This window comes from Vanacampus margaritifer, chromosome 14 (genome assembly GCF_051991255.1).
Source record: "Vanacampus margaritifer isolate UIUO_Vmar chromosome 14, RoL_Vmar_1.0, whole genome shotgun sequence".
Lineage (NCBI taxonomy): Eukaryota > Metazoa > Chordata > Actinopteri > Syngnathiformes > Syngnathidae > Vanacampus > Vanacampus margaritifer.
In genome coordinates this window covers 14336424-14350918 of record NC_135445.1, presented here as the reverse complement: position 1 = coordinate 14350918, position 14495 = coordinate 14336424, and the positions used below count along the sequence as shown (strand labels likewise).

General features: G+C 38.2%; 1 protein-coding gene across 2 annotated transcripts in view; it reads right to left on the bottom strand.

Annotated features, from left to right (window-relative positions):
- Positions 1-14495, bottom strand: part of sardh (sarcosine dehydrogenase) — a 37816-nt gene that overhangs the window by 4034 nt on the left and 19287 nt on the right. For both annotated transcript variants that reach the window (XM_077542340.1, XM_077542341.1), the window contains exons 13-18: positions 10610-10693; positions 10394-10507; positions 10176-10314; positions 6579-6692; positions 5958-6105; positions 2812-2905 (exon numbers count right to left, since the gene is read on the bottom strand). In XM_077542340.1, the coding sequence (XP_077398466.1) occupies positions 2812-2905; positions 5958-6105; positions 6579-6692; positions 10176-10314; positions 10394-10507; positions 10610-10693 (693 nt within the window). The remainder of the gene's footprint in view (positions 1-2811; positions 2906-5957; positions 6106-6578; positions 6693-10175; positions 10315-10393; positions 10508-10609; positions 10694-14495) is intronic.

The window sequence follows — 14495 nt, the reverse complement described above, 5'->3', positions numbered from 1 at the left end:
ACCATTTTTGGAACCTGAGCAAAAATACAACTCAAAAGTCAAGTGTTGTTCTTTGGCTTTGTATTTTTTTGTGTGACAAAAATGTGACCAATGATGACCACATCACCAGAAATGTAACTTTTTGTGACAAAGAATGTGTGACAAAAGTGGTGGATGTGTCTTTGTCCAGGCTAATCAGTACAATATGGAAACAACAATAATAAACCAAGAATAGAAATTCAATTCTGAATGTAGTCTTCCCTTATATTCCCACTTTTTACTGTACATTGTTCACCACTGCATTTGCTGCAACATATGGTTGGCTATAAACAGTTTATTATTGACATTGTTTAACTTTAGAGATGGACCAATTATCGGCTGGGCTGATTCGGCATTTTTTTAAATTTTATCTGAAGGCCAATAAAAGATCCATTTCAACTTGTGTTAACTATTTAATGACATTTTCCGTTAGCTTTATAAGAGATGCTGCTGATTCTGGGAACTCTTTGCATCTTTTGTTTTTCGATTAAATTAAATCAAAGACATGGGAAAGTATCAGCTTTTTTGAAATTTTGGAACCATGTAGAAAACTTTAGGGAGCTGCTGTGTTTAGTTGTTTAAGATGTCATTTAACTCTTTAAGACATGCAGTTGATCCTGAAAGCTTCCTGAACTTTTTGTCCTAATTTTAAAACAAAGAAGTATATTGTCTAAAATCTGGAAAAAAAATAAAAAAATGAAGCTTCAACAAAGTTAAAAGTTGGAATTTGTATTTTTGAAAATTTTGACACCAATATTTTTTTCTCTTTTACTGATAATAAATATCGGCTGCATACAGATAATCTGTATTGGTATCAGCTCTGAGGGATGGGGGGGGACAAATCGGTCTATCTTTACTTCTTTTTTTTTTTTCAAACAATATTCCTCAATCACATATACTGTTTAAATTCACTGTGCCCACGTGACAAAAAAGCATTTTGACACTGGAGCAAAGTCATTCACTTTACATTATGCCCTATGGGAAATTAAATATGAACAAATCTGCGGTTGGCCAGTGTCCCAAAATAGACCGCGTTCATCCTTAGAGGTTCTACTGTATTATTATAATGCTTTGATAAGGAGGCAACGCTAAAGCTCAGAAGAAAGATAGTGAAAGTCAGCTAGTGAGCAAATGAGTGTGAAGTAAGGAGAGAAATGTCTCCGACAGTTTCCCCAGTGGGCGCTTTGACAGTTGGGCCATCTGGCCAGCCGAGGTTCACCCTGGGCCCCATATGTACATGTCGCCCTGCACGTTCGCAAAAGTGCACGCTCACAAACCTGCAGAGATGTTGGCGACGCATGCACACACTTGCCGCATTAAACGCGGACTCACGCTGCACATGAGTGAACTCAAATGTTCCAACAGGCGAGTTGGGGTGTGGGAGGGGGGGGCGTGGGGGGGGATTGTTGTGTTCTCGCAGCACTGCAACCATTAAAATGTCACCCAGACAAGACCAGTAAGCAGCACCAATGCTGCACAAGCGACACACTTGTGTACGCGCGCCGTCCACAGTCACTTGTGCCTTGAATAATTCACGCAAGAGCAACTAAGACAGAGGGTTCAGGCATGTGTTAGTCGCTGCATGAGGCGGAACAACACGCTTGCTCTGGTCGCAGGCCAGTGACCGTGTTGGTCAGGCTCAAAGAGCAAAGTTTCAGAAATTCTCACACATGCATGCGCTTATTACAGAACATGTCCAAGTTAGGAAATTATGGGAAAAAAAAAAATCACAATTATTTTTTTAATTATGTTGAAATCACAATTAATGAACAACATTATTCATTGATTTCAAAACTCGTTTTTTTTATTCAACTACCAAAACTCAACTTTAAATATAACCCCCCCAAAAAAACAACAAACAGAAAAAAAAATTAACAGAGTAAAAAAATATATATATATTAAAAATAATAGCAGTAAAAAACAAAAAACAAATACTGGCTGATCCTGCTGTGCACACTTTGGCCTCTTAGGCAGTAATGAGCGTATGCATGTATGGAGACACATTAAATTAAAAAGAATAGAATAAATTAGCAACTGAGCTTTATTAAATTAGCTAGTTTTTCACAGACTAAAAAGATTATTTGCCTTTGAGTATTGATATTTTACTTGCCTGGATGCATTGCTACAGTGTTTGTGTGCAAGTATTCATTATTTGAAAGAATATCACTTCTGGAACTTAACGCTAATCTTCTATTAGCCTGTCAATGGGATTTTACCTTGACTGCTAGCATTAGCACTTTTGATGTTTTGAAAATGAAATACGCCTTGTATATAAATACACAATGTGTGTTATTCTTTTTGTTGTGTGTGTATAGTTGCATAGTAAAGCCAACTAGGGTGTCATTAACAGAATAACATACATGTCACACGCTTGCTCTACACAAGTAACACGGTGCTTTCAGGGTACTTTCACAACATAAGAATTTGAGATACACACACTGCGACGTTCAGCACATGAATGTTTTTTCTTAGATTCTAATGTTTTTCTGAATTGCGCAGCCCTCATAGAAGTTGAGTAGCTTTTGAATAAGAACAAAGTTAAAGTGTGTGTGTGTGTGTGTGTGTGTGTGTGTGTGTGTGTGTAAGCGCAATTTCAATCAACTTCAACCATCTTTGCCTTCGGTTTGAAATTATGAAGCAGTTTGGCTCAACTGCTTGCTATTTTCCCCTAATGAACTTGTTTTTCCATTTCACTCAAGCCAACGGGGTTGCTTTGAAGCCATCCAACGCATGAATTCCAATTACAAGTCAAGCCACTGATTATGTTTGTGCGCTCTGCGTGTGTGTTCTCACCTGATGGCCGGCCGCGTTGACAACTTTGTGGGTGGAGAAAGGGAACGCTTCGTTGCTCAGGTCTGTGTCCAACACCTCTTGTAGCACCTCCCGACTGCACAAGATGACCAAGAAAGTACTCATCAATAAGATTAATCCAAAAAATCTCATTTGTAAATCTAAATCTGTTTTTAAAAATCCACCTGTTTTTATCCATCTCAGGGGGCGGCCATTTTGCCACTTGCTGTCGACTGAAAATTACATCACAGTTGCTCAGGTAACAACCAATCACGGCCCACCTGTTGTTAACTTGAGCCCTGAGCAACTGTGATGTCATTTTCAGTCGCCAGCAAGTGGCAAAATGGCCGCCGCCCACTGAAATGGCTATAAACAGATGGATTTTTCTGCTTAACTCAAATTCCACAGAGACAATATTAATCAGAATTTTGTGTTCAGACTAGTAGGGGCACATACAACATAATTGTAAAGAAAATGTTTTTATTGACTTCCCCTTTAACAGTAGACGAACTGTGTAGAAAGCAGCTTGAAAAAATAATGAGGAATATTTTTAAACCTAGCAATCCAACCTCTATATAGTTGATTTCTTAGGTTCCTATGGTGAGAGCAGAGCGGTTCCAGAAAAGCAGTTTTGTTGAAGAGGGCTGATATTAAAGGGATTTACACGCAATGTTCAGATAAAATGAAAAGCAGCTCTTTATGGAAAGCTCGCTGTGCCGCACTTCTGAAAATCCTGCTCCTTTCTAAGACGTATTACACCAAGATAGATGTGATAAGACTTCAGGTTTAAAAAAAAAAAAAAACTCGTCGCTCACAAGCAATCTAAAAAGGTGCTCTTGTGATAACCTCTCCCACAAACGCACACACGCACACAATCGATATTACATAAAAATGAGTCAGCAGCAAAGAGGACTAAGTTTAGCTTACTTTGCTTCTTGTACTGTACACTTGTAAGGGGGCCGTGATCGAACACAACGCTTCTGAAGGATATTTCTTCCAGGAGCAAAAACAAAAGTCAGGAAGCCACGAGTGAAGTTCAGGGAACATGTTATCTATTTTCTTAAAAGCAATCGATGCAGTTGTAGCTGGTAGAAGACGCACACGCGCTCTGGCATTCAAGCAGTCGCGCACGCAGCACTGGCGTCGAACTTCTGTCCTCCCCGAAGCTACGATTTGTTCATTCAACTTGAGAACGCACGAGGAAGAACGATTAACTATAAATTATCTGAGAAAAGGTTGTGTGTGCTCGTTTGTGAGGTTTCGCAACCACCAATCTCGTTCTTGGATATGCCACTCTGTGGCAGGCGACAGAAAGACTTTGCAAATGAACATACTACCTATAATAGACATTTGGATAATCACTGGGCAAATTTTCAGCTGTGGAGCTAATTTCAAAAAATAAATGCATTATTATTTTTCTGAGGTTTATCAGTATTATGAAGGTACTGTACTGTATTACCATATTTTATCAATGCAAAGCATATAGCTAGCTAGCACAGCAAGGTTCATATTGATTAATAAATAGTGCACTTTCAACATAACACAACACTTAACTTAGCGTGCTATTAAATTCACACGACCTTATTAAACATAGCCCGGGAGAATTTAAATGAAAAACATTACCATAAACACTCAAATTTTCACTCTCTGGAGCTAAAACATGCTTTAATTAGCTCATACGGTCACACAAGTCGAGATCCACTCAATAATCCCCACAGTCAACATTCAATTAGTTGTGTGAGTGTATGTAATGAAAGTAGCGCGCACGTGCACGCACGCACACACATTTAGTGTAATAGGCTCCTGGAGCCAGTGACGCACTTGATACTGCTTTGACGCAAGCGTTCACAGCAAGAGGGAAAGGAGGCGGGAGGTGGGGGGTATTCGATTATAAGAGTTGGTTGAGGATAAAAGAAAAGTGTGGATGGTGGAGAGTAGGTTGGATACCGAGATCTAGAAATGATGAAAAAAAAAAGTCCTCAAGGGGAAGATGTCAACACAACACACATGCAAAGCAGAATGTGATTAAATGTGAATCTCAAGATGTGATGGAGAGGTTAGAATTGCATCAAGTCAGAAATATTTTTCAGGGAGCTCCTTTATACGCACACACGCACAGCTCAAGAATGCCCCAAATTTTGCATTTTTGAATTTGAAAGTCAAGCAGTTCAAGTTGAAATGGTCACGGGTAAGAGGGGAACTGTCAGAGGTTGCCAAAACTGAACAATTATGTGCATTTCAGAATTAAATAAATTGCAGTCTGGATTTAAAACCCATTGAGCTGGTTTAGGATCATCTGGACAATATGAGTGAAAACAAGGACACCTACAAGTAGCAAAGTGGCCGCCATCCTTGTGGAATTTCAAATCGAAATCTAAAATGGAATCTAAAAAACTGAAATGAGCACTTGAAATGCCTCTAAAATCCTCCCAAAAAACAACCGACTGCTGACGTACATGACCTAGCCGTTGTTACAAAAACTTATAAATACGTTCTATGTTAAATGTTTTAAGTGTCCCAAAGAGGTATTTCTATGTTTTTTTTTTATGATAGAGCATACAGAAGGCTTTGATGCAGCCTCTGAACTACAGAGAACGGGTGAAGCAATGGTAATGTTTACAAAAACGGGCAGCAGGTGGCAGCAGAGTATACGAGATCAAACAGGGCGATGTTGAAAAAAGCTCATTCACTCACAGTTTTCAACAGATTTATAAATAATGATGAAACTTAGCTATATTCTAATGCTAATTGCTGCAAAACAGAAATAGATACAAATATACTTTTTTTCCTGATGAAAGAAGAAACTCTAATCTTTCTTTTGGTAGGTTATAGCAATAGAACACAATATTTTGTGGGCCTCGCAAAAACAGCCGGGAGCCAACGGGGTTGCTTCAGTGAAAATGGCTAGGAGTGAATGCGTCACATTGTAATTCATTTGCATATTTAGAAAAGCTCTACAGTAAATACAAAATTTATTAGTAGCAGATGTCATTTTTAGTATATGCTGCGGGCTGCTTAAAAATGGATGGCGGGCCACAAATGGCCCGCCATCCATTTTTAAAAGGTCGTATAAAATTTGGGTCATTTGAACTTGTGAGGTCTAAAAACGTCTTATTTCACCTCGATCTTATTTCTGCCCTGCATCTTACCTCTTAGGCCCCTGGATGCTGATCATGCCCATGTCCTCTGAGTGGTCCGTTAGATGGCAGCGGAAGCCCTGGTCCTGTAGCACCGTTCGAATGTGATTCCAGTTGTGCTCCGCAACACCGCCACCGATGGCCAGGTAATATGCATCACCTGAAGTCAAACAGTGAGTAATTCAATCACAAAATTTAGTTCAGCGTGAATTGTGTGGTGCTTGGGGTCTTCTTGTGTCTTTTATTATAATTTTTTTAATATATATTTATTTTTTATATAACTTATTGTATTTTAGTATTTTATTGACTTTTTTTATATAGTTGGTTTTACTAGATTTTATTTGTATGATAGTGCGTCAATCTCAATGTGCAGCACTTTGGAAATGCTTTTTTTTTTTTTTTTTATAAAATGTACTACAGAAATAAAATTTATTTGATTGGATTGGACTGATAAATTACATTCATTTTCTGGACAGAATGAATGGTGCAACAATAGAAAACCTGTCTTTTATATATATATATATATATATATATATATATATATATATATATAGAAAGAGAGAGCGAGAGATAAGATTTTTTATTTTTTTTGGGGGGGACGCCAACAGCATACACATTGACATGGTTACTCACCGTTGGACTCGGGTGCCAGCGGGAGGTTGGCAGCTCCGGACTCCAGTCTGCTCACCGTCAGATCAGCTTCCGTCCCTCCTCTTGAATTCAGCATGCAGGTGTACACAGTGGAACCTGGAACACACGCACAGAAAATAGTGTGGAGCACTTTGGAGGCTATTTAAACGAAGAAGGGTGATGGGCATGATTCCAATGTCGATTAACACCATTTTGTCTGTACAATGTGAAGATGTTTAGCCCACAGCATCAAGCCCCCCGGCACCTTTCAGAGAATCTTTTATGCGGTCAATGTATCGATAGACAGACAGCACTTTCTTCAAAGGCCTAAGTCAAATCTCAAAGGAGAACACATCAGATCTGCCTCGTTTGTTTTTTTGTGTTTGACACACTTTTGAAGCCTTTGCGCGATTCCTGGCAGCAGTGTTTGTCAGACTGTCAGAAGACGTACCAACACGATAACGTGAAGCCCCATTAAAACGGAAATGTCAACCCGGCGCATCCCTGGCAGGAGCAGTCACCGCGACACCGCCGGCGACATCGTGTCGAGTGACATCGGTGTATAATTTCAAGAGACATCAAACGATAACGTGTCCGTCACCGGGCTGGCCAGAGGACGAGCTAAACCGTGACTGTCCTTCAGCCATCACGCACTGAAAAGGATGATTGACGTGAAACATCAGTATGAAAGCAACCCGTGTGTCTGTGTGGTAACAAAAATGCAACTGACTGATCGGCACCAACATTTCTTAGCAATTTATAATTTAAAACAAGATAAGGGGCAATGAACTATGTATAGGTCATGAGCCTTCTCAGTATAACGGATTGAGGCTGGCATTTGGAAAGTGATAGTTTCTACAGAAACCGCTGGTCATATAAAAAGGATAGAAAGAAAAAAATGACGACGAAGAATGATCCAAAGCAAAACGCATCATGTGAAAAACATTGTCAAAACAGCGTCCTGTCAAGTACAGTACGTCCCCTCATGAAACAGGCTCAGATTTTTTTATTGACCACATGACCACTAAAAGAAGTAACAGAGCTGTGGGCAACTCATGTTGTCACTGGGGCTAACTAGTACCCGCTGCCACAATTTATTTAGTTAGTTTTTTTTAAACAATGCACAATAAAGGGATACTTGACTCATTGAGCCATTTTCAGCAGTTCAAAGTTACTATTTTGTCCAGAATTAATTTGATAGCGTCAATATTTTCCATGTTCAATTACACTGTAAATGCAAACGTTCAAAATAATCAAATGGATTAAGTACACTGTACTCAAAGTTTATAAAAACTACTGCTAAATTTTTTAAGTTGGTGTAACTTCGTATGCTTTTATGAGCAATTTGTACAAATAATTTTTATTAAATTGAACTATACTAGTTTTGGGGTAGTTAACTTCAAAACATGAATTAGCTGTAACTTAATAAAATTTTGTTATTTCATGATTAAAATCTTGTTTCTATAATTTTTAAAAAGGTAGTATTTACAACTAAAAATAAAACTTCATGTATGTAATGTAATATTTTATATGTTTCATAATTTATTTTATTTTTTAGCCTTATTTTACTCTGCATGACATTGTAAATGACAATCTGTTCTCAGTTTTCTTAAAATAAATGAATAAATGAATAATAATTTATGTTAGATTATAAAAAGTTTCCTCCCACATTCCGAAAAATATGGATAGTAGGTTAATTGAACACAGCTGGGATGAACTCAAGCATTCCCACATGAGGACATTGTGTACAAATTAACAGAAAACTTCTAAGTAATGTTGGATTTAAAAAAAAAACATTCAAGTTCAGGAAAACTTTTGAGTTGATTAACTAAAAAAAAAAAGTGAGGCAACAATTCCAAAAAGTGAGGCAATCGATTACCCCACTTTTTTCCCCCCACTTGTCACTGAAGATGACATCACCCGTGCTGAGGAAGTAAATAATGACCAATCATGGCTCAGTTTGCTGACCAAACCCAGAAAACAGGTGAGCCATGATTGGCCGTTACCTATTTCCTTAGCACAGGTCAGGTGATGTCATTTTCAGTCAACAGTGGAAAAATTTGTTTTTAAAGGTATTAATTGTACATGAAAAATAATGGACAAAATATGAACTTTTTACTGCTGAAAATGGCCCAATGAGTCAAAAGTATCCTTTTAATTAGAGCAAAATGCATCGGTGTTTGCAGTGTTTCTTTTGTCTTGCTCCCTCCCTGCTCACTGCTTGCAGCTGGCGAAGAAGGACAAACAACTTTTTTTATAGATTTTTTTATCAGGATAATAAAAAAATTACTTTTTTCAAAATGTCCTTGTTGGAACAAGAAAAACCATTAAAAGTGCTGACGAACGTCTAACTAACCTCTGTTGAAAGTTTGCGACTTTGAACCAACCCTGACGAACCTAATGACCTATTTACCGTTTCGTGGGTGGTGCGGCGAGCAGCCGGCTGTAGGACGACGTCACGAAAGCAGTGAGCAAGGTCTCATACTTCCGTGATCACAAATTAATCGCATGTTATATCTGTTTCTAAATGTTGTATCTTTTTAACATTCATCATTTGTACAGTAGTTTTATCATAATTTATGGTTATTTGAATTTAAAACGATGTGCTAAAACAGCCAAAAGGAGTGTAACACATTGAGTCATAGATTTATGTTGAGGTAATTTTCTGCCACTAGGTGGGAATAGTGTTTCATGTTGGGACAGGAACAGTACTTTTTTCTTTTCAAACTCAGCGGAATTGGTATTTGGAACATGAAGCAAATCGTGGACTTCAAGCCATTTTGTACATTGTAAATTACAACCAGTCACCAACCATAGTCTCCACAAATACATATATTTTTATCACATTTATTATTGCTAAATTGCATTCTTGTTACTCCTTTGCACAACACAGTATGTAAAATAAGGCATAAACAACAATGGTTAATGTCTCTGGACATCGTATTTCATGCTTTTTAATGCCATTTAAGGCCGTCATTTTAGCAAAATCGATTTAATAACTTTAAATGCATTTAATGACCTGTGAAAACCCTAGATATATATAGTAGGTCCTTAAAACTTTAATACATGGTGGAAAAATCCTTTAAAAGAAAAAACTCATCACTGTCCACATACTCCTGGACTTAATTGAACGTTTCCCACAATACCAGTATTTTGGATCATCACTTCCGATAAAGTCAGAAGCATTCAGCCAAACTATAAACTATTCCAGTATATGATGTTTATTCTTTATTGTGTTTTTATTGTCCCAACAAGAAGTCATTCAACTTCCATTCATTGCAATTTATGTGCAGCTTTACAGCCCATTCTCTTTTGGCTGTGGAGTAGGTACAACACACACGTGCCAAAAAAAGGAAATCCTACACAAAGCTCGGATCAAACCGTTGGCCGCAGTCCCGGCCTTCTATCTCGCTGTCACCACAGAGGAACTTGATCCTGCCCAGCCAAGTGATGAAGTAAGAAAGCTTCATTCCCAACTGCATTTTCGGAGGCGATTGAGAAAATGTACTGCCATGTCTGATCTCATCCAGCTCTCCTTCAACAAGCTGTCAATCATCTGGCGTGTATGACAATTTGGACTTGGGCGGCAGTCACACTCACCTGGCTTCTTGTTGACATCGGCCGTGAACAGCCAATCGGCTGCTTTCTTGGCATCTGGGCCGGTGAGATAGAACTTTCCAAAGTAGGACATGTCAAACACGGCAACGCCGTGCCTGCATGACAGGCACTCGCTCTTGATCTGCGTTTAAAAAAAAAAAATTTTTTTAAAGACAGCGCTGAGAAACGTCTGTCATGATGATGGCGACGCTTACTCTTACCACGTCATGATGCGGTGGGAAGTCAAAGGTGTACTCTTTGCCCAGCAGCTCGTTGTATTTGTACTGCTGATTCCTCTTGATGTCGTAGGCTCCATAGTAATCATAGCCTTTAACCTTTCCAACAGAGGAGTTTATTCAATAAAACTAACTCTAAATCTATAAATGGGATTAGTTTGGATTTAGCGGTGCTAATGATGTGATTTGTGTGCGTCTCACAGGAGCTTGTCCATCCTTGGTGAACCAGCCCGGTCTCTCCCAGCCGTGTCTCTCCTGAAACACGCAGCCCTGCTCTGTCAGCACCTACAAACCACAGGAAGGCAATTAACCAACAGTCAATAGGGAAGACATTTTTTTTACACTTGACACTAAAGGAAACGTTTATGCAACATGTCCTAAATAGTGCATATTAATCCATCCATTCACACTTACGTACATTCAAATTCATCTACAATTTAGAGACTTTAAAGGGGAAGTCAACCCAAACATGCAGCCCCACTAGTCTAACAACGGTTCTGGTCAATAATGTGTTTGTGGAAAATGAGTTAAGCAGCGAAATCCAGCCGTTTTGATCCATCTCAGCAGGTGGCGGCCATTTTGCTACTTGCTGAAAATGACATGGCAGTTGCTCAGGGCTCAGGTAACGACCAATCACGGCTCACCTGTTTTGAGGCAAAATGGCCGCCCTTTGAGATGAATAAAAATGGGTGGATTTTGCTGCTTAACTCATGATCTACAAACAAAATATTAATCAGAAAGCCAAGTTTAGACTAGCAGGTGTATAAGCAACATATTATTGTAAAGAACATTTTTAGATTGACTTCCTATTTCATTTTAAATAACCTTTAAATAATATGCATGTAGCTTTTTTTTTTAAAGGGGCGTGGGGAGTGTTTTTAACCTCTGGTAAAGCAATTAAAGTTGCATATTTTGTGGGAAATGTGCTTAAACAGTAAATAAAGATTGATTGGTTGATTGATTGATTGATTGATTGATTGACTGATTGAAGTTCTTGGCAGACATTTTTCTGATGTTAGTTCCCCATAAAGCATGTTTTATGGGCACGGTCTCAGTTTGGGTGTTCTGTTGGGTTCGTAAAGGGCCAGTATGATCAATAAGGATTCTATGGAATGTGTCAATCCTAAACCATCCTAATTTGATTCAACAGAAACTGTTAACGTCCATTACACACTTTTTTCATATGACTGAATTTTGTCAATAAGGTTTATATATTTTTCACTGTGAAATTATAGTCCAGTGTCTTAGTGAAATGATTGTGCAATTAGATTTTTTTGCATGATGGTTCTTAAGGGTCAGTTATTGAGTTTTAGCCTAGAATTAATCAAATGATTATATAGACCATAAAATGACCAGATTCCTTCCAAATGTGCAAAATTTGACTTATTTTGACATTACTGAAGTCACCAAACGTGAAATATCATCAGTAACACCTTTATTGCAACGAACAATGCAAATGAATAGGCATCATAGTTTGAAACATGTTAGTGTGCTGTGTCTTCTTTCTAGCTGTCACAATTGCATTTGGAAAGTGGGCAACAGTCCAAATTTGCATTTCTTTAACATATATTTCATTCCATCCTAGAAAATTTGAACTATCATCTTCCCATCAAACTGTTCTTTTGCGCCTGGCAATGTTCCAGTAAACCAGTGGTGGGCAATTCCGAGTCCTGCAGGTTTTCAAGGTTTTCCCACCTCCTACACAGCTGATTCCAATGAACAGGATCTTTATCAGGCTTATGTAGAGCTTGCTGATGAGCTGATCATATGAATCAGGTGTGTGGGAGAAGGGAAACATCCAAAACTTGTAGGACTCCGTCTCCGGCCCCCCCCAGAACCGATTTTGCCCACCCCTGCAGAAAACGATCCTTGGTCTTGTGAACTTATTTCTTGATCCTCCTCGAGGCGATTCAGATACAGTGAGTGCATCTCAGACAGTTTGAAGATAAAAACTCCACAGAATACTTAATGGAGGATAATGAAAATTTGAGACTCATTCATTTTTTCATCCGTGTTTTCAGTTCTGATCAGCTGATCAAATGTTGACACCTCATGGAGAACACCTTTCAATGTCTAGTCTTTGGCACGTCATTTGTTTTCCCCCTTTTGAGTCACCAGGATTATCATGGAGTGACCACTTAAAATAATTGATTTTCAGGTGGCAAGATTTGTGCCAAGATGCAGAATGCAATGCAAAATTGTTTGCCGTCTGATCATCCCCAAAATGAAGTTTGTTTGGAAGAGCATCGATGGCGCGAAATTGCTCTACATTAGCTAGAAATGAACGATAGGCGTCTGTTTGATCCCCATCACTTGCCTCAGGGCCTCTCAATGGACATCTTAAGGGTTCAGCAGTGTCTTTCTGGCAAATGATGCCACAATCCAATTTGAGTTCTATGTTGATGAGTCACAAACTGTCACACAGAGTATAATAAAACAAAATGAATCTTAGCTATCACTCTATTTAGCAATATACAGCTCATTGTTCTTAATTTACTATTTTCTTACTACTTGAATTAGTCTTTGTTATGTAGTTTATTATGCAGAGTTCCGGCTTTCTGGCTGTCCTGAGTTCAGTGCATGTTTTGGCCTTGACAGCCTGTCACACTGACAACACTCAATATGGCAAATTAACCAAGATTATGCAATCAATTTAGCTTTCACTCTTTTTTTACAATATCCAGTCTATTATTATTATTATTATTATTATTATTGTTTGGTTGCAGCTCTGTGAATGGATTTACTGATCATAATGAGTTCTGCCTTTGTGGCTGAGTTCAGTTTCAATTTTGAGGCCATACATGTACAGTAATTGAACAAATGAACCAAGGCAATGGAATCGTACCTACAGTTAATTGAATCAGAACTACATTGAATTCCTTTCATGGTGAGTGTTCAACAACAAGCTGTATTCGACTTTAGCTAACATCTATCTATCTTAACCTAGACATACTTTTAAAAACGCAGACCTCTCTTCTAGCATTACCTGTCTAATATATTGGCTCATGTCATTGATAATTATTATTGTATGTTGCTTACCCTAAATTGTAATCCTGGAATGCAGCTCTGTGTGAGGATCATCTGCATTCATATTATGGCATCGGGGAAATCTTTTGTTTTTAGAGTTAGTCTTATTTTGTGAGAACAGTTTAATGCTTAAATCTTTAACATAAATGGAGAGCGAGCTCTTTAAACAAACATAACACTTCTGCCCTCCCATATGGTTTAAAGGTTCCGCCTAGATTGTACAGTAATGGAGGGTGAACAGCTACCAGATGTCTTAATAGTTAATTTTACACATCATTTTGGAAGTTTAATCATCAGTGGACAATCTCAAATCATATTCATCTTCTTAAGTGTAAAAAAAAAAAAGAGTATCATTCATGTTAATCTTCTGACTCAATAATTTATTTTCAAATATATAAAAGACAACTTTTGTGTTGTAGATGGATATTTCCAATATCTGAGTTGGGCTCCAAAGCTAAAATCCTTTATTATATCCCAAGGAAGCCTTATACAAAATTATCCGCAAGTGTACAATCCACTGAAAAACGTGCGCTAAGCCTCTGGACTATAAGGGAAATAAGTGCTCATCATAATGTTTCTACACAAAAATTTTACATTTTTACTTTAAAAAATATACTCTCTTGGCTAATAATATATTTGAAACACGTTTGCTTCCTTTTAAAACTGTGAATCATGCATGATTATGCTGATAGAGATCCAGGGTAAAAATAGCATCAAAATGTGACACATAATCTCAATTCATTACTTTAATAGCTTCAAACGAGGACGTGAACAAAAAAAAAAAGAGCAATAAATTAAGCGATCAACAAAAATCAATAAGCACATAAATTACATAAAAAGTCTCTTATTAATTCTTGATGTGATGGAACGCATCGAAATAAGATGCTTGGCCTCTCACCATCCTCCTCCTCGTTCGAATTGACAGTCGCCCACAGTTGCTACTGTAGGTATATATTCTGCTAGCCGTCTCCTGCCAAACCTTCCCACACCGTGCTATATTTACCGTCAGTGCTACCCAGCAAATGTGTGAGCAGCCGTGTCAGCGCAACCACAGTTGGTG